At 32.3% G+C, this 19,447-nt stretch overlaps 2 protein-coding genes across 2 annotated transcripts; one reads left to right on the top strand and one right to left on the bottom strand.

Annotated features, from left to right (window-relative positions):
* Positions 1-146: 146 nt before the first annotated feature.
* On the top strand, positions 147-1,969 carry LOC132727037 (cytosolic phospholipase A2-like; the record flags this gene model as incomplete). Its single annotated transcript, XM_060712450.1, is given in 3 exon segments — positions 147-331; positions 807-993; positions 1,501-1,969. Coding segments are annotated over 3 exon segments (707 nt in total), but the record flags the coding sequence as incomplete, so codon positions are not given.
* A 3,032-nt stretch (positions 1,970-5,001) lies between these two features.
* On the bottom strand, positions 5,002-19,310 carry LOC132727036 (cap-specific mRNA (nucleoside-2'-O-)-methyltransferase 2-like). Its single transcript, XM_060712449.1, has 13 exons — positions 19,231-19,310; positions 17,078-17,576; positions 16,024-16,229; positions 15,020-15,217; positions 14,306-14,429; positions 13,392-13,654; positions 12,693-12,875; positions 11,490-11,630; positions 10,253-10,936; positions 9,627-9,743; positions 8,817-8,915; positions 7,060-7,231; positions 5,002-6,284 (listed from the first exon to the last, which is right to left on the bottom strand). Exons 2-13 carry the CDS (start codon positions 17,553-17,555, stop codon positions 6,184-6,186), a joined length of 2,766 nt encoding a protein of 921 aa, XP_060568432.1. The 5' UTR covers positions 17,556-17,576; positions 19,231-19,310; the 3' UTR covers positions 5,002-6,183.
* Between the last annotated feature and the right edge of the window lie 137 nt (positions 19,311-19,447).

Below are 19,447 nucleotides of genomic sequence, written 5' to 3'. Positions count from 1 at the left end.
AAAAACTTTTAGGGGGGGGGGGAATTATTTTGCCCGTTTATAAATTTTGTTTTTTAAAAATTTTATTTATTTTAACTTGTTTTAATTTATTCATACAATAATATATTATTAATTTATTTTTATTTGAGAATAATTGTATAATTCAGGAACAGATCAGTTTGATGGTATATTTGAGATGTATCCAACATCTATCAAGAAGTTGTACGTCGTGGACGGCGGCCTCTCTTTCAACTCGCCATTCCCTCTCCTGCTCCGACCTCAGCGAGGTGTCGATCTCATTCTCTCCTTCGACTTCAGTGCACGAGCCTCGGACACTACTCCTCCATTCAAGGTATGCAAATGTTTCACCCACATCATTCAAATTTAAGAAAATACATCTTATTGCGGAAATTTATGATACACAGAACTTAATATATATATTTAGCATGAAGAATTGCCTACTAAATGTCTACAAAGTTTTAAAAATCATACACACAAGGTCAAAAATGCTCTCACACTGGGGGTCATTTAGTATTATCAGAATAATATTATTAAGATTAAACATTTTTAGTTGTTTGCTATCAAAAGTTAAGTTTTGATTTCTCAAAAAAAAGTTCATATGGGCGTGTATTGCCCCTCCTCTAAGCGGTGCTCTTTTTAGTTTACAGCTATTGTAACAATATAACCAAACAACATTTAAATAACATTAAATCTCAGTGAAAAGTAATATACATGTATATCAAATTTTGAATATGCATTTAAATTCTTGATAAAAAATATATATCTGAATTCAAATAATGCTAACAAGTTATTGATATATTTTATAGGAGCTGATGTTGGCCATGAAATGGGCAAGGTTAAATGATGTACCTTTCCCAGACATTGACCCAACAGTTGTAGATCGAGAGGGGCTCAAGGAATGTTATGTGTTCGAAAATCCAAAGGAGCCAAATTGCCCTATTGTGATGCATTTTGTTCTGTTAAATACCACCTTTAGAGAGTTCAAATCCCCAGGTATGTGAAATAGATTTTTAGCAACAATTTCTTTAACAATTGTGGTTTTTGTCATTGAATTGGGAAGAGTCCTTAGCTTTTTGATTTTGGGAAAAAAATTATTGCTAAAATTGTGAATATGAGGAGGAAAAAAGCTGGTGCAAGTTTAGATTTTAGGGAAAAATGCTTGATTTAGAAGATAATTTTGACTGGAAAAGAGGCCTTTTGTAAGGCTCTGTTATATATGGTAAAAAAATTCATTGAATACAATGACTAGATGAGCTTGACTTTTTACTTTTACCATATATATGCGGCCATAAGTCAGCCTCATCTATAAGTCTAGGGGTGTATTATATTAAGGTGGTATTTTGCCTTGACTCTTCTATAAGTCTGCAGTAATTTTACCCTGCTGAAACAGAAAGTGATTAGCCTTTCCCACCTGTATAGAGCCAGGCAAGCCTGGGCATCTGAATAGTCTAACCAGGCTTTTTTCTGGCTGTGACATTGTAATTCTTATTTTTGTTACAGGACGTAGAAGGAGAACAAAAGAAGAAAAAGATTATGCAGACTTTGAAATTTTTGACGACCCGAATCGGCCATATTCAACATTTAACTTCAAATACGAAAAACTAGCATTTAATCGGCTTGCTGACTTAATGGAGTTTAATACGCTGCTGTGTAAAGACATGATAATCGAGAACATCAAAAAGTGCATCAAACGCGTCGAGCGATTTAGTTCAATGAAGAAAAAGCCAATCATGTTAAAAGACATTAAGAAACTACATCTCAAAAGATCAAAGGAGAAACAGCTTGAGCATTATGTGAAATCCATTGACCTTGACGACGGAGATGTCCCGTTATAACATTGTGAACTTACATCGTCCATTTACAGCTAAATAAAATCAATTTCGGTACATGTTTATGGAACAAATAGTGTTGTTACAAAGAGCGGTACTTACAGATTGGTAACATAAATTTAATGCCGCATAGTTTAAAATGCAGAATCTTCTTAAGAAATTACAGTTTCTTGGTTCATTTTGTTTGTTTTTTATTCAAAGGAGTCGTTTTTTCCTATTTCTTGTCAAAATATGAGCAATTTTTTCACTCCTTATGAAAGAAACATAACATCATGAATTTAAATATAGGAACCAATATATCATAATTTCTTTGTTTAAATAATTCAGAACTCAGTGTAAAGTTTAACTTATTTTGTGGGCATTTTTACATAGTTTAGTCAAAACTATTACCTGGGCATTTACTTGCAAAAGTTTTTTTAATTTGCTGATCAAGACAAAACAGGGGAGATGATGGATGTAGTGAAACTGTGTGGTGAATAATGAGAATTAGAAAAACAATACTGCAAATTTATTTTATTTAGCTGCATTTACATGTATAAGCTGCCATAATTATATACATTGTTCCTCTCATCATGAATGTGCATTTAAATTTCCCATTCTCATATACTGTAAACAAAAACAAGGCTTCTTAACCTCAATTGAACCCAAATAATATTTTCAAATCAAAAGTATGGTAAAGAACTCATATTTCAGACATTTTTTGTAATGAGAGAAATTTGTCGAACCCCTTGCTTTGCGTACTTTACAGTCCTATAAAGCCAGGAACTATATATTATATACCATGATGCTATACTGGTTCCATATTGCTGACAACATTGATCTATTTTGAAAATGCACAATTTTTCTACCAATTAAAATCTGGGAATAGGACAAAAGTGGCACAGTTTCATTTTCAAACACAAAGAGAGACACTTACTTCATTGCATATTTGATTTTTATCGGTACCTGTGTACACAAAGTCAACATTTTCATGTCATTTGACTATCAAAAATCACTTTTTTTCTCATGAAAACTACAAACTTTTCTCTCATGTCTAAAAAGCTTTCAAAATGACTGTTAATTCATTACCTACTATGCCTCCAATTGTTTGTGTTATTACAAGCCTGCCTTGCCTATGCTAATGATTGAATCACAAAATTGCCCGCCGACCTCTTACATCATTTATTATTTTTTAGGTTGACGTATTAATTTCTTAAGGATATTCAATTCTATGGCTCTAAAAATAAATAAAAACTTCTGAAAATTGCAATAGGTACCTATTCATATTCATCTTAGACATTTCAAGGGAAAATCACTTTTTTGTTTTCAACCTACATGTAATTGACATTGTTAATGTCATTTGTAAAATGGTGTTAAAGAATATTTTTTTCATGCAGATGTTCAAGACTTAGTGTATCAACTATATTTTATTTATTTTTTTATTATTTTATTTATAGAAAAATACTATTTATACCTTTGTGAATATCATTTTCATGTGAAACAATTTCCACTTAATCTAAATTTTTCCTGTTACTACTTGTCAATTTATATAAAGCACAAATTTATACAAAATATACTCTTTTGAAAACAATGGCCAGTCCACTGGCAATATACTCTTTATACATATGTTTATTATATACCTATACATTTTCTCCCTAAAATACACGCAAATATTGAAGCGCAAATACGTTTCAACGGATAGAAATTTTCGTATTATGTTAGAAACAAATACGGTACCATATATGGAAGTGCCGGACTATTTTTGACGTTGGTTCCGATCTTAGCTTTGTATAACGTTGCATTTGGAAACGGGAACCAAAATTATTAAAGGCGTGGCCAGTTTGTAAGAATTACGTATTCATCCGTCAGTCATGAATTTATTTCTTGACAACTACATTTCATTTTCTGAATAAAACGAAAAGGTATATAATAAAAGGAAAATTATGTTGTAGTAGCTTTCTGAGACTATGTATTTTTCTACTCGCATCGTTGGAAAATTGATATCTCACTCGACATTTGGTCTCGCAAGATATTAATTTTCCATCGCTGCTCGTAGCAAAATACAAAGCCTCAAAAAGCTACTACAACATAATATTCCGTATATATTTCAATGTGCACACAGCATATCTAAAAAGACAAAATTGGCAAATAATGAGATTTTCAAACTTGAAAACTAGATTTTGGGCCTTTTAACCCAAGTTTGACAGATATGTTTTTTTCAGACAAAAAACTGAGATTTGTCACTTATGTAACTTGAGTCATGTTATACTGCATAGTATACCAATATTTCAATATGTAAATCATCTTTTTTGTACAAATTAACTCCTGCATAAGCAATTCTCAGCAACATAAGCTTAGTAAAATGACCGTATAAATATTTTCCATGTACGTTTTCCATGTACATTTTATACCATATGTAAATTTAAAATCGCTCTTGACCGAGTCCATCCTGTTTATTGTATTGTCCCCATTCCTGATTTTTTATACATTCTGTACATAGCTTTGATAAATTATTATTTTTACGTTATGTTTTTTTTTTTATATATATACATAATTTTGTGTGATTGTGTGTCACATTAAAAAGAGGCCATCTTATGACATTATAAAATGATGTTGTAATTTTTGTAAAACATAATACATGTATCTAGATCATCAATTTTTGTAAAACATTACTATACATGTACTATGTTACTATACCTTGACCATCGATCTACATTCTATTGTAAATTTATCGATCAGTATGTTTATTTCAGTACTTTTTAAAGAACAAATTTAAAATTGAAGGAAATATTCTGTATTTACTCACTTACAAGACTGATTTCTTCATTACAATTTAGTTAGTCATATTATACACCTCGACTTATAAGTGGAGCATCACAATTTATTACAAGTCAAAATAAAACACTGCCAATATTAGATAAAAAATTTAGATGACATCTTACAAGTGTTCTGTCTAACAAGTGAGTAAATAAAGGTGAATGTTAACATCTTGTGTGTACTGGACCATTTCCACTTAACATATTGGTCCAGTATAAAAGAAATCCAAACATACATTGCTGGAATAATGAAATTTGTTTTATTGTATATTGCTACATTCTAAATAATTTCTATGTTCTTACAGATTTATTTTGTTCCATCTAAAAATGTTATAAAAATGAAGATAATTAAATATTAAAATAAAACCAACAATACAAATGTTTTGTTTTCATTTATTTCTTTCCGTTTCTTGTCATAACAATGTCAGGTATCATTGATGTATCGATGATCATTTAACCTTAGACTTAAAACAAATGGCCCTGAATTAAACAAAACTTTCTATGTCAAGTATCAGTCTCAGTAAAAGAAGTTAGTATAATTATGTCTTAAAAACTTTCTAGAAAAACAAACAAACAACACTGAACAGGCCACAAGCTATAAGCTAAATGGCATGTGGGGGAAAAGAAATTCCTACTTTCTGCTAAGTGAACAGGCTCAACAAAATAATTATTAACAAATTACACTTGAACAACAACATTCTTATACTTTTCTAAACACTTTGCCCATTATTAGTTGTTTTACATGTTAACAATATTCGCTGTTTACCAGCATTATGTTCCTTATGCCATTAGTCCACTTATTTCTGAATCAAATGGTTTATAAGGAGAAAGAACAGTTCATAAAATCTATTTCACTTCAAACAAATACATTTTATGTCATATGGTGGTTTTGAACAATTATGATTTTAATTTGTATTTGAGGCTCAGTGCAGATTAAAATACATGTACAGTTAAAAAAGCATTGAACTCAAAATAATGCAAATTATCATACACACAAAACAAACTAAAAATCTAATTAATTTGTAATATCATACAATTACATTAGCAATCTAAAAATTTTGAAGGTTAAAAAAATCATACTAAAAATAGGCCACAATGTAACTTAACAACAAAATATGATGTACCTTAACACACCAAACTATACTCTTTCTTAAAATTTTCTATGTTAAAAAAGGGCAATGATTCTGTCAAATCCATGTTAGAGTTATGTGTCTTCAATAGAGACCTCCAGTCATGCTCCCAAATAAATCTGTAAAGTTTCAACCGATAGAATTCCATTGTTTTGGCAATACCAACTTGCACACAAAAATTAACAAAATATGATGCAGATGCCTGGGTTAGCACAATAGCTCTCTCTATTCTTCAAATAGCCAAGCTTAAAATAAGTCCTCTGTGGGTTGCTAAGTGCAACCGCAACCATCTTCTTTCCGTAAGCTAGCTGGGAAGTAAAACTGACACCTGAAGTAAGAAATGTTCTACACTTGGCCATTTTTCCATGTGGTCTTTAACCAAAAGTGTATCTGTATTTTTGAGACTTTAGTTAAAAATCAAGTGTTCATTTATAGAGAATGTTCTTTTTTCTCTGCCTTGACGACAGTTGTTATGAAAGACTGCAGGAGATTCACGTTGGAAATTCGTAGAAACGATGTAAAGTCATCATCTGAAATAAATATATTAACAATAATAAATGTTTAGAATAGAGGGGTTAATGCACCTTTTTTTCACCCGAGAGCTTCTGCAGTAATAAAGGTGTGTTAGCTCCATCCAAACAAAGGTGAATTAGCATTATTCATGCAAAAGTGCATTAGCACTATTCATGCAAATGTGCATTAGAGCTACTCTTGCATAGAAGTATATGCCTGATTCTGTAATTCCAGTATTCATAATTTTGATTTCCCTTTAAAATACTGGTTTTATCTAAAATTCATGTCCTAGTATGGTGTCATTTGACAGTTCTGTTTTGACAACAAAACTACACAGGCCGTCATTATAGTAAAATAATTTTACATGGTGTCCTGACCATATCAAAAAAAGTTACAACAATGGCATGTGTTCAAGTGAATTTATCTATAAATATATGATTTCTTCACTGTTAATGAATACCTAAGCATGCAGTTGTTATGGACTACATGTAGGTAGGTAATAAAATAGTCAAGACATTTAAAGTGACTAAAACAAGAAAATCCCACTCTGTAATTATATAGTAAAACATTTCTTTGGAAATAGAAAATCTCAAATTAATGAGTGTTTTTTCCAATCATGTGTACATTAGGAGATCATGGTTATTGAAAGTAACCTTCATATTCTAAAATTTACCCAATATTTGAAATGTTTTATCATTTTTGATCACTGTGTTCTGCTAAATTTATATCACTGAGAAATTTTTAAAGAGCTAAATGTATGACTTAAAGTAGAAATAATATCAAAAGATTTACCTTCTAGTATTGTGAGAACAGGAACTATTTCTAACACTGATTCTGATTGGTCAGAATCTATCATATGACACACCTCTTCTAAATACTGACACAATTTCATTGGACAATGCTGAAAATTGATACACAACAGGTGGCGCTTCAACAGGTTTCCATGGTGATGTACAAACCCAATCTATAAACAAAAACATGCTGCAAATTAATCTTTTAAATTACATTGCAAGTACATGTACATGATTGAAATAAAAGTAATTCTAATTGGAGGGGCAAGCCACAGGGAATGTATTGTAGATCTTTTTCAGATAACAGATGTTAATTTGTATGTTTGAGGGTGGTTTTTTTGGCCTTGTTTAACACATTTTTGGTCATATCTCAGTGGTCTTTCCACCTAGGCGGCTTTCCTGTATAACAAACCAATAACTATCAATCTCACAGCAAGTGGCCAACTACTAATCCAACATGATTCTAGATCAGCGGTCATATGCCAATAACGCTTTAAGTCTGAGTTAAAATGTCACAGAGAAATTTCACCTCACACAAGGACTGAAGCAGTGATCCCAGAATTACAAATCAGATAGACCGAAATACAAATGCAGATATCATCATGTCAATGCACTTACACAATATTTCATAAATTTTGCATTGCAAAAAGATTGAATCCCTTGATTACAAATCTGATGCTCTCTCTATTGAACTTAAGCTGGTGGACCAGAAAAAGAATGCAAATATCATTATGTGAATGATATTTTAAAATAAGAACATTTCAACATTGTGTCACAGAATTTCTTGCATAACAAATTAAAGATTAGTTCTGGCTTTCAAAATTGTTTTCTTAACTCTCAGTGCAAATTTAGTGCAAGGATCAATCTCATAATCACAAGATCAAATATTTCTGCAAGATGGCAGCAAAGTGCTGAAGTGTTTTACCTATTAGAAATTGTAAGGAAGTTTATGTTCAAAATTAGTTTTTTATATGTTGATACTAAGATTATGTATAGTTTTATCAACATATGCTTTACTTTACTCCATCGCATGGTGCATGAATTAATACGAGCATGCCAGATTCCTGACACAATAATAGCTGGGCTTTCCCTACGGTATTCTTTTCAGCTGCCTGTCCTGTTAGGAACCTTAAGCTAATTCAAATATTAAAGTGTAAATGTTTTAAACAGAGGCATTCTTTATGTCACCACAATATATATCGTGAAGTAATCTTTATTATTACCTGATATCTACTATAAATGTCATTTGGTATTTTTTACTGCTTTTCTGAAATTCTAAAAACATCAACATTCGCGAACTGTTGACTGGTCAATAGTTTCAACTGTTTCCCTCGCGTGATCTGAGGATTCCCACTTGAAGCATCCATCGATTTTGATCATAAACTGTGTTGTGACATAGAACTTTAAAGTATTAAGTTTAATTATTAACGTATGTGCAAAACTATTTTTTCTTCCTTTTTTCTTCTGCTAGTACTATTAAAACAGTAGTTGATCAGGTAATAAAACAGTTATTTCATGCGTGATTTGGGAACAGTCAAACAGTTGTCCCTCGGTGTCGAGGATAGTGTTTGGAACTGCTGACCGGGTACGGCCTTGGGCAACAGTTCAAAACACTACCCCCTCCACCTCGGGCCAACAGTTTGACTGTTCCCCAAATCACCTATGAAATAACTGTATACTGAACCTTATGAGATACCTATTATTCTGAGTAAAAAAAAGCTAGTAGTAATAGCATATGAAATAGCATTAACTTCCTACCTCTCTGAAGGTTCTATAAAGAATATAGACAAGTCCGGCAGTAAACCTGCTCAAACACGTTCCCATCTCTATTATAACATAGTCTGAGGTATTACATGTCTGAAATATATATTTTCATATTTAGGTTTAACTGTGTACATGGGCTGTAGGTAGGACAGCATGCTCTACTATTCTAAGTGCTTGATAGTAAAACAAGAGCCTGGATAAATGTAAAATTTTTGTAAGTTCAAAAAAGACCATAATGCCGTCAAAATCCATGTTAAGAGTTATGGGCCTTTGACATTCACCTTCTATTATGCTTTCAAATATGTGTGTGAACTTTAATATAATTCTCTTCAGTAATTTTGCAGATACTAACTTGCATGACAAAAAAAAACTTAACCAAATTAAGTTTCTGACACTGACACCAGTGTGCGTACAATAGCTCCCAATATTCTTTGAATAGACAAGCTAAAAACCGTTCTTTAGGCAGACATGTGGCAATGCTGTTAGGTTTATTATTATTCATCATTGGCCCAGATCAATTCAAACTTTTAAAATGTTTACAGGTAAAGAAGGACATTTACAAATGGCTAAAAAGGCATGGTTTTATTTAACATTTGCATGAAATAAACATATAAGTGGCCAGTTTTTACCTCACATAGCCTTTACAGGGTTAAGCAGGTCTAATACTGTTCAATGTTTGTAGATGAGTCACTGACAATTCAAGGTTGAGTTGCTAACAAGATTTTGATGTGGTCAAAGACTAGTATATAAACACTACTTAGTGTACAATATTGTTCCTGTGAAAACAAATTTGTAACTACTAACCTTAATTATATCAAGTACGACAGCCAATAAATCTTTGTCATCTACAAGTTCAAACCTGTCACAGACCTTCCTAGAACCAAGTGCATACAGTCTCACAGTTATTCCACTACTGCAACCCTGTACAATACAACCAATATATGTTCTTTGTTTTTTTATATCAAAAATGGAAGGGGATCTGTAGAACATAGTGCACAAAACCTTGTAAGAACAATTATCAGATTTAGCAATTTTTAAACCTTATCCTGTGGGCAGTAAGAATCTTGACTACCAATGCAGGTGTGTGCTGCCTCGTCATGGCTTGCACTGCTAGCTATTCAGCCAGTACCATAGTATTTTTTTTTTTAATTTTCCATCCGAATGTTGATTTTTTTGGTTTTCATTGAAAGGGGGAAAAGTCCAGATTGAAAGATGGAAAAGTCCATTAAGATATTTATCTTGTTAAGGGTTAAAAACATTTCCATTGTAGTTTTTTGATTGTTAACAATACATGTATTCCTGTGTTAACAAAAGTGCAAACAAAAAATACAGGAAGACTAGATATAAAAATTTAGTCTCTTCCTGAAATAGTACAACATTCAAAATCATGTAAACAATTGCCCAACTATCAAAGTTTAGGATATAAATACCTGCTTGGAAAGTTCTTCTAATACAGGTGAACCACCTTTGACACAGGTACATGTAAATCTTGGAGCATCTCCTCCGATCGACATAACATTGTCCGTTTTTGTTTCCACAGAGTTTGTATCGCATGTACTGGAGGAATCAATTGTTCTCCCATCATTTATGCCATTATAACCATTACTACAAGTGTCCAGTTTCATTTCTTCACTTCGTACATTTTCCACCTCTCCAATCTCCCCTGTATTGTTACTGGCTGAGCATTTCTGTACCCGATTTTGAGCACTTGAAACTACTTTATCACCATCATTGTTTATACAGTCATTACAAACTATTTTCTCTTTACTGTCGTCATTAACTTCACCCATCTGTCCTGTATCAACGCCAGCCCCAACTTCATCATCAACAATAACTGGAGTACTAGTACCTAAAACTTCATTATCAGTAGCTGCGGCTTTGCCATCAGTATCAGTTACACTGTCACAACGATTTACAGATTTACCAGCTACTTCATTACCACTATCACAACCATGCTGTGATGGTTTAACTGTAACCATATCATCAGGATTAGACTGTAGCTGTTGTAGGGGTTTATCATTGTAATACTGTATAGTGTCTGACAATATCTCTCTCAACTTTGATGCTACTTTTATCAAAAAGTCTGTATCTGCTACAGTCTGTTCTGCCAGCCACTAAAAGATATATAAGCTATTAGCAAAATAAATAAAATAATAATTTCAAGCAAGCTAGGTATTTTAGTTATAATTTTTTTTTTCGTGAGATCAGTCTCGATTTTCAGGATTTTCATTGGTCTTTGAACATTCAGCGTCAATTTCTGACCAATCAAATATCTCAGATCTGAGTTTGAGCTCAGTAAACTTCTTTATAACTCAAACCCTGGTCTTCTGATATCTTCAAATAAAGGTCATATAAAAACTTGTGCACATTATCAAATGAGAGAATACAATGACCTATAAAATTCTGAAGAATAAAAGAAGAAAATATATATGGAGTTTAAAAAAGGAAAAGTAGACTATCATGTACTTTTTTAAAAAATGTGTCAGTTTAGTGGCCAATCAAATTATCTACATAAAATATCCATATGATATTGTAATTTCTTCAACTATTACCTATACAATTCGGTAACTCGTTCAATTAATTTCTTTTTCTTCAGCCAAAAAAAAAAGAAGAAAGATTTCCCAAAAATAACACAGTTATAAGTGATATCAATCAAATCCTACCAACCTTTGAATTTTTGACAATTTCATCTGTTCTATGTAGGTAAAATCCATGACAAAATCTGGAACTCTGTATACTGTCAACATGTTTACCCTTCAATATCTGATATGTATCCAAGTCTTTCTCTGACATCATATTATGTTGACACTGTAAAACATGAATAAATTAAATTATGGAGGATTAATTTACAAGTCTGCATTATTACAAGATTTGTACAACAGCTGTTGGCAGGACGGTGTGCTCGACTATTCTCAGTGCTTGATAGTAAAATATGAGCCTAACTTGCTAATAAATAAGTGAGTAAAGTTTCAACATATTCCTTTCAGTAGTTTTGGAGATATTAACTTGCATGCAAAAACTAACCAAAAATGTAACACCAACGCCTTAGTGAGTATAACAGCTCTCCTAATTCTTAAAATAGGCAAGCTAAAAATCTTTTATAATATATGTACGAGGGTTGTCCAAAAACTTTGTGCACTCGCATAAAAAAAGCATGATTTTTGAAAAATTGAACTGAAAGGGTCAAGATCAAAACAAGGACTAACACACTTACTGTCACTTATTCTTAGTGTTTGATAGTAAAACAACAGCTATCCAGAAATTGTCTAAGTTCACAAGGGCTATGGGTATTAAAAAGTAATTTCAAACTATGATGGAGAAAATATGTGTCAAGTCCTCAGAGGTTTTCAAGACATGCTTTAACTTTTTGTTATACCAGGATGAGTAGGTTAGTCCCAAATTTATCACAATAAGCTTACAAGAACACATGTCTGTTATGGGCATCAACTATCAATAACCAATTTTGACAAAACTTCTAATTAATAAGGGGCATAACTCCAAAAATATAGCTTCAAGAACTGCTTAACTACTGCACCTTTTCATGATAAGCAAATTTTTAAAATGTATGCAAAATGGGCTACATTTAATTATCTGCACGACCACAACAACAACATTTACATGTCAATAAGGGGAAATATTATGTTAATGTAGCTTGTTTGTTTCATTTTTACATTGATTTTTTGTGTTATGCCCCTTTTAAACTTAGAGTTATTGTCAATATTCATTATTAAAAATTTTGTCTCAAGTAAATGGGCTTTTGTTTTAAGCAGTTTTTATTTCTAGCTCTTCTGTTTCGAAAGAAAAAGTTGAGTTACTATGATTGCTATGTCACTGTTGTTAAAAAATAAATTCAAGTATATCTCCAGGTACCTGAATCCACAGTGAGTTATCTGGCCTGTTAACTTCATCTTCATAAGTCTCTATTTTACAGATCTTCTGTTGCCATGGTAATGTAGATAATTCTTGTCTCTCACAAAAACTACCTGTAAACTTTCCCTCCAATTTGACTTTTGCTGAAAATTCTGTAGTCCAGCTGGGAGCCTGCTTTCTTCTCTATTACAACAAAATAACATAAAAAAGTTACTTTGAATGGACTCCACTGAGGTTGTTTACATGACATGAAGTAATTTTTACATGACAGGGCTGGAAGTAATTTTTACATTAAAGGACTGGAAGTAATTTATACAACAGGACTGGAAATTATATTCACATGACAGTACTAGAACTAATTTCAAAATTCTCTACAGGACAGGAAGTCATTTTTACATGACAGTGCTGGAAGTAATTTCTACATGACAGTACTGGAAGTCATTTCTATATGACAGTACTGGAAGTAATTTTTACATGACAGTACTGGAAGTCATTTCTATATGACAGTACTGGAAGTAATTTTTACATGACTTTTTGAAATTACTTTCTGTGTTCACTTTACAATATTTTACTTCTATATGCATTTTAATTAAAATTAGCATTAGTCTGAAGACAAGTGACAAGAAGAAAATGTCAAAATTTAATGAGCATTGGAGATATCAAATAGTTTTAATAATACGAAAATAAAATCATATTTACCTTAGGTGGTAATTTCATTAACCTAGCACCATGCTGCATTGGCTTTATATCATATTTATTGAAAAAGCATTCCATACAGAAATCTTTCTGCTCCTCGACCTTTGACCTTTCATCATCTGTCATGACATTGAGAAGGTCAAGGTTACGTTGTATTGTAGACATCTGACAGTCTTTGAAGAACTGTACACAGTGTGAATGTTGGTCTAGAAATGACGAAGGTATTTCATCTTGGGAAAATAAACAACCCGCAGGTTCATTATCACCTGAAATAAAAAAAATTGATCCAAGTCCATTACCACAATTAGTTTGCTTGTGTAGGAATCTATAAGCTTATAGATACAGTCTCAAATCTGTGTCTAAAACCAACCAGTACTAAGCAATGAGTGTAAAGTGTTTTGCTCAAGGAAGCAATAGCTTGTCCCTGACCGGGTTTGAACCGAAGTGGCTAACCACTTGGCCATGCCATCACTTCTATCAATGTTTAATAGTTACTGTCAAGCTCTTATGATACAAAACAACCTCAAAGTTCCCCTCTTTTAATTTTTCATTTTTATTGTTGTGTCTAAAGAAATACAAGGCCATTATGATAATTTTCTAGGTAATATCAATGAACTTTCTTAAAACTTGTTGAAAAATATAAATGCATAAAAATAAGATGAGAATAAAACTTGCAGTGATAAATATGTCATTGGAAGACAGGGCTCTACAATACCATTACAGAGATGGGGTTGGGGGTAGGGAGGCGGTAGCAAATGGTAATTTATTAATATTACTCTAATCATTCCAACCTTAGACATGCGTGTGTAGTGCATATTATATTATACATATTACTATTTAAGAATAAATTAACTAAAACATGTATTTTCGACACTAAGAGGTTTCAAATTCAAGAAATAATTTACATTTCTTATTACCGAAGTATTCTGGTGTCACATTTTGTAGGAAACTTTCACAGCATTGCCTTCCTTTGAACACCTGACCTATCACATATACTTCAGAGTTACCTCCTTTACTTGTACAAGGCTTAAAAACTTCTACCTGGGGATAAAGAAACCAATTATTTACCATCATTCTTAAAAATAATCTAAATTTTCTTTAAAGAGTTAAAAAAGAAAATGTTTGTCATTAACTCTACATGTATGTATTTTGTATGTTTATAAAAGATTCAAATTGCTATTTTTAATGATATTTTGGTTTAAACATATTTATTTAAGCTTGATTGCAAAACAAGATCTCTCAACACTAACAAGTTTTTGCAATACTTTTCGGGTCTGCTTCCTGGAACCAACCAGTACTGGTGTCAAATGAAGAAACAGGGTCAAAACGCGATTAGGGATCGGACCCATGATCTCTGGATTGAGAGACAGACACCTTAATCACTAGGCCACCAATCCCCTTGATATTTTCAAGTCATATTGAACTATTTTTCAGTATTCCAATATTTGTCTTGTTAAGAGAGCAGTTGTCACAAGCAACAGGAAAAAAATGTAATAATTAGCCAGATTCACTTAATTTTGTCTTGACCTGTATTGTCTCGGTCACTAGTGAAAAGACATCAACAATCCAATGTACTTATATGTTACATTTCCAGTAGTGTTCTAATAATGATACTGTAATTAACAAATTACCTTTTCAAATACACAGTTAAGTAAGTACATCAAGCTTATGGCCTTGCACTCAAACAAGGTGAACATTTTCACAACAAGAGTGCCCCCTGGTGAGAGAATATGTAGAGCTGTCAGGACTTCACAATGCTGCAGACGAGATACCACATTCTCTTGTTCTGCTGGATCACCTTGACAATCTATACTGCCGTCGGCTGTTACCTAACAACAGAAAGAATGCTGAAATACTGTAATATGCAGGTACAATGTACTAGTTGGCAATAATGTAATTACAGAGAAGAACAGAAATTTGATTATATTGTTTATAAACACTAAAATATCTTAAAGAGACATTGGTAACATCTATTTAAAAAACATTTCAAGATTATTAAAAAAAAAGTTTTTCAAACAAGTTTATTATAAAATTCCAGATTTCAAAATCGGATAACTGCAGAACAGAAAACAATTTACTCATCAATGGAAGAAACAGCATCCTGCTACCTTGACCTTTTGATCAGAAGATTTTTATTGTAAAATAGCCTAAACACAAGAATTATTTCAACAAAAAGTCCAGATTCACCACTCTTTATTAACAGTACATGGTGGCCTACATGGAAATTACATCTCAAGCTCAAACAAAAGTGTGTTCAAACTCCATGATGAGTTTCCTTTCTCATAATTTTTGACCCAAAATAGAAAATTAAACACTCTTAACCACTTTTCATGTTGACTTGATAAAAGATGTTTCTTTGATTGGAACATGTGATCTACATGTAGTTAATAGTTATTGAGTCTAGATAACAAATATTCTGACTTATACTAACATATACTATACTAATTATTACAAACATTTTGACTAAGTTTGAGGCTTATACCATCACCACCATTTGTCAAAATTGTGTACAGGGGACCAGTCAATAATCTTTATAGCTCATCCTAGTGTACTTTATACACAAATGAGCTACTTAAGCAGTAATATCACATCAGCAAATATCGAAAATATGAAATTCATATACAAATTTAATTACCAAATCAACTTTCACATTGGCAAGCTTTTCCTGTAACCCTTTAAGATTTACTGGAGACATCAAATTTCCGGTGTTATCCTCTCCAAAATACCAGTTGCCATAGCTACTGCGTATGAATACATCCTCGTCAATCATCTGACCTATATTGTTGCCCTCGTAATATGGATTCAAAGTCGTTGCTAACCACATCCAGTCGCCAGCATATTCTTATATAATAAAATAAAAAAATTCATTTAAAGCGGGACCCTTTTCAGTACATGTACATTATAAGAATAATCCCACAGTATAACCTCTACAGAGCAATTACTTACAGGAAACAAAAATTTTGGTCACTGCTGAGAGGTGGTGCTTTAGAAAGATTAGATTTATTGTAAATGTCCATTCTGAATAAATTGTTGCTATAAAGAGGTCAGAGGTGATTGCTCTGCAGTATTGTACTGTATTAGTTTATGGCAGAAAAATTATCAATTCTGAATAATTTCTAATAAGGCATATTAATAGTTTTGTAAATAAGATGAAACCCCAAATACATGTATCAGGTAAATTACCGAGCAAAATCTGTCACTAAGACAAGTTGCTCAACTATTCTCAGTTCTTGATAGGCGAAAAAAGAGCAAGACATTAGTGTCAAATCTTGTTATCTAAAAAAGCAGCTTAATATCAAAAATTACATTTTATATACTCTTGTCTAGAAATGATTAGGAAGGTCATAAAAAGTGTTCCATGTTTCAAAGCAATATCTCACAGAGCTCCGTGAAAAGTGAGATTGTACAAAAAAAAATTAACAAAAATTGATTTTTGGTTCATTATTATGTTTAATTGTGTTTAATCTCATGTCACAAAACACTACCATGGTCACTTCAAAGCTGCTGGAGGCAGAACCGTAGTGTCCTATCATACAAAATTTAAGGCACAATGTCTATGCCCTTCCACCTTCTTAAACATCTGAATAGTAAAATTTTCTCATAAAAATCCAAAGAATTGTAGTTAAGTTTTCTTCCTATAAATTAACCATTAATCAGATTATAGTGCACTTATTATAAAATTGTCTTACCATGTGTAAACAGAAAGTGATTCAGGCTAGTTACAAAGGCACCCGGTGCTTCACAGAGATGTACAGTAACTAGCGACTCTGTGTTGGCTACGTTCACGTATGTCGAAGCTATCTCGTAAAACTTGCACCAGGCTTGTGTACACAGCTCTGGCCGTAGCTGGTTCCTTATTCCAGGGGCAATATTTCCTGCAAGATTTACAAGTCGAGTATGCTCATGCCAGGTTATCATATCCTTGTCATTGAGTTCATTTTTTAACGTATTTAATTCATTTTTCATCAACATATACTCTTCAATCTTCCATTCCTCACGCATCTTCCAGTCACAACTAGCTCTTAATTCATAGTCCTCCTTCTTCTCATAACTGATCTTTTTTTCAAAGAGGCTCTTTATAAAATTCTGAATGTTGCTAGGCAACTGTGTTCTGTTATCTGATATTCGTCTTTTTCTTTTACGGGAGGTCACTTCCAAAAAGTCCATGGTTTCTCTCAAGATGTCAATCTGAAATACACAGTTATTGAATCTGATAAACAGTTTTTATTAAAACATACAGATTATTTCTAAAATATTATAACAATAGCACCACAAGTGGGGATCATGCTTGACTTATTCCTATTTTCAAAGACAAACACATAAGAGGGAGAACATTGTGGTGAAGGAATTATCATCATTTTTTTTTCTCAGAAATTTAATCTAAATTTTGCATAAGGCCTTGATGTTAGTCATTTTAAGGTTTACAACAAACTCGAATAATTCAACATGTTTGTTCTGTCATAAGCTTTTTTTTCTCAAAGTTGAATCAAATGTGTATAAGAATAATAATAATAATAATAATATGTGGTATAGGATTTATAAAGCTGACATTTACTTAAGATATAGCCGAATCTAGAAATATTCAAGCAAAATTCAATAATTTGATCTTAAAGGTCAAGGTATTTCTGAGTGTAGTGCAAATTAACAATTTAACACGGTAAAAAATTCTCCATGAGATTGACATAGATCTTGGACATCATTGAGACTAATGGTCATTAATTTGGTCTCTAGTCCGATTCAGGTATCATGTAGGATTGGTTATCAGCCACTCACCAAGAAATTTGTAATTACAATGTACTACATGTAGTAATCCAGGTAAGGTGGTTAGGCTGTTTGTCTGCCAAGATCAACGTTAACATTTTTGAGTCTGCAATCTTTATTTTATTGAGCCTTAATTGTAAATAAAACTGCTTGTTTCAATTAAGAAATGCTTTCAAACGAAAATTTTAAATTATTTTTATGAGAAAGATGCTCCACACCTGTTAGTAAGATACATGTACTTGACAGATGAGAAGGGTGGAGGCACTTGAAATACCAAATGATACAATAATTCAAAACTAAAAAATTAATGGTAATCGACTTCCACGATCAGAGGCTTTACCTACTTTCATACTATTGTCATGGTTCAGAACTGTTCACTAATAAGGGGAGAAGATGTGTAAGTGGCCTGATAGCTCAGTCGGTATAGAGCCACAGAAGGGTATTCTGAGGGTCCCTGTATTCTGAGGGTCCCTGGTTATAGTCCCAGTCAGGCTTCCAATGTTTCTCACCGTGACATTTAGCGCTAACCATGGGGCCATGACTTGAAAAAGCTCAGCGTTTAATTTACATTGCTCTGTAACTCTGTGAATTCAGAGGACGAATTTCAATATAGCAGGACGCAGTACCCTGTGACACCATTTTTATACATATTTTAATTCACTTTTCAACTTTCTTGAGTGGCTGCCTTAACATGTGGACTGTCCATGCCATTGCGATGGGTTTGACAGAAAAGGAAGATAGATAGAGTAAAGCTATATATTCATGTGACAATAAGAAAAAAAAAACTATGCACCATTATAATATTTGCTTTGTAGCTCTTGTCAGAAGAAAAAAAAAATATAAAAAGCAAAATCATCGTTATAGGATTAATGTAACATATAAAGTAGAACAAATTGTCACTATATTATCATTATTATAAAGTTGGGCGAGTTATTTTGTTACGAAACGTATTTGTGCGAATCGCGTTAAAGAATCTTCTCTCACGTGAAAGTTATCTTCCGCCTCAAATAAAATAGTAAATCAATTTAAAGATAAACATATATATCTCTCTTCATCAATCAACAGTATATGTCTCACATACAGTGTTTTATTTCGCAGTCCTGACTTTTTTTTACTATCGCGAATACTGATGACAAAATAATAATAGCTAGCAACTTTTCTGTTAGTGTTAAGTACGAACATAAATTTATTCAATGTCTTCCAAATTCACATACCTTTACGTTATCAAGTGAAGACATATAAATAAATATTAATTTATCTACATTTAGGAATACCTGACATTCTTGTCGACAATTCAA

Source organism: Ruditapes philippinarum, unplaced genomic scaffold, assembly GCF_026571515.1.
Source record: "Ruditapes philippinarum isolate M1 unplaced genomic scaffold, ASM2657151v2 ctg5502_1_1_1_1, whole genome shotgun sequence".
Taxonomy (NCBI): Eukaryota; Metazoa; Mollusca; class Bivalvia; order Venerida; family Veneridae; genus Ruditapes; species Ruditapes philippinarum.
The sequence above is the reverse complement of the archived record's forward strand: the minus strand, read 5'-3'. Positions and strand labels throughout refer to the sequence as shown.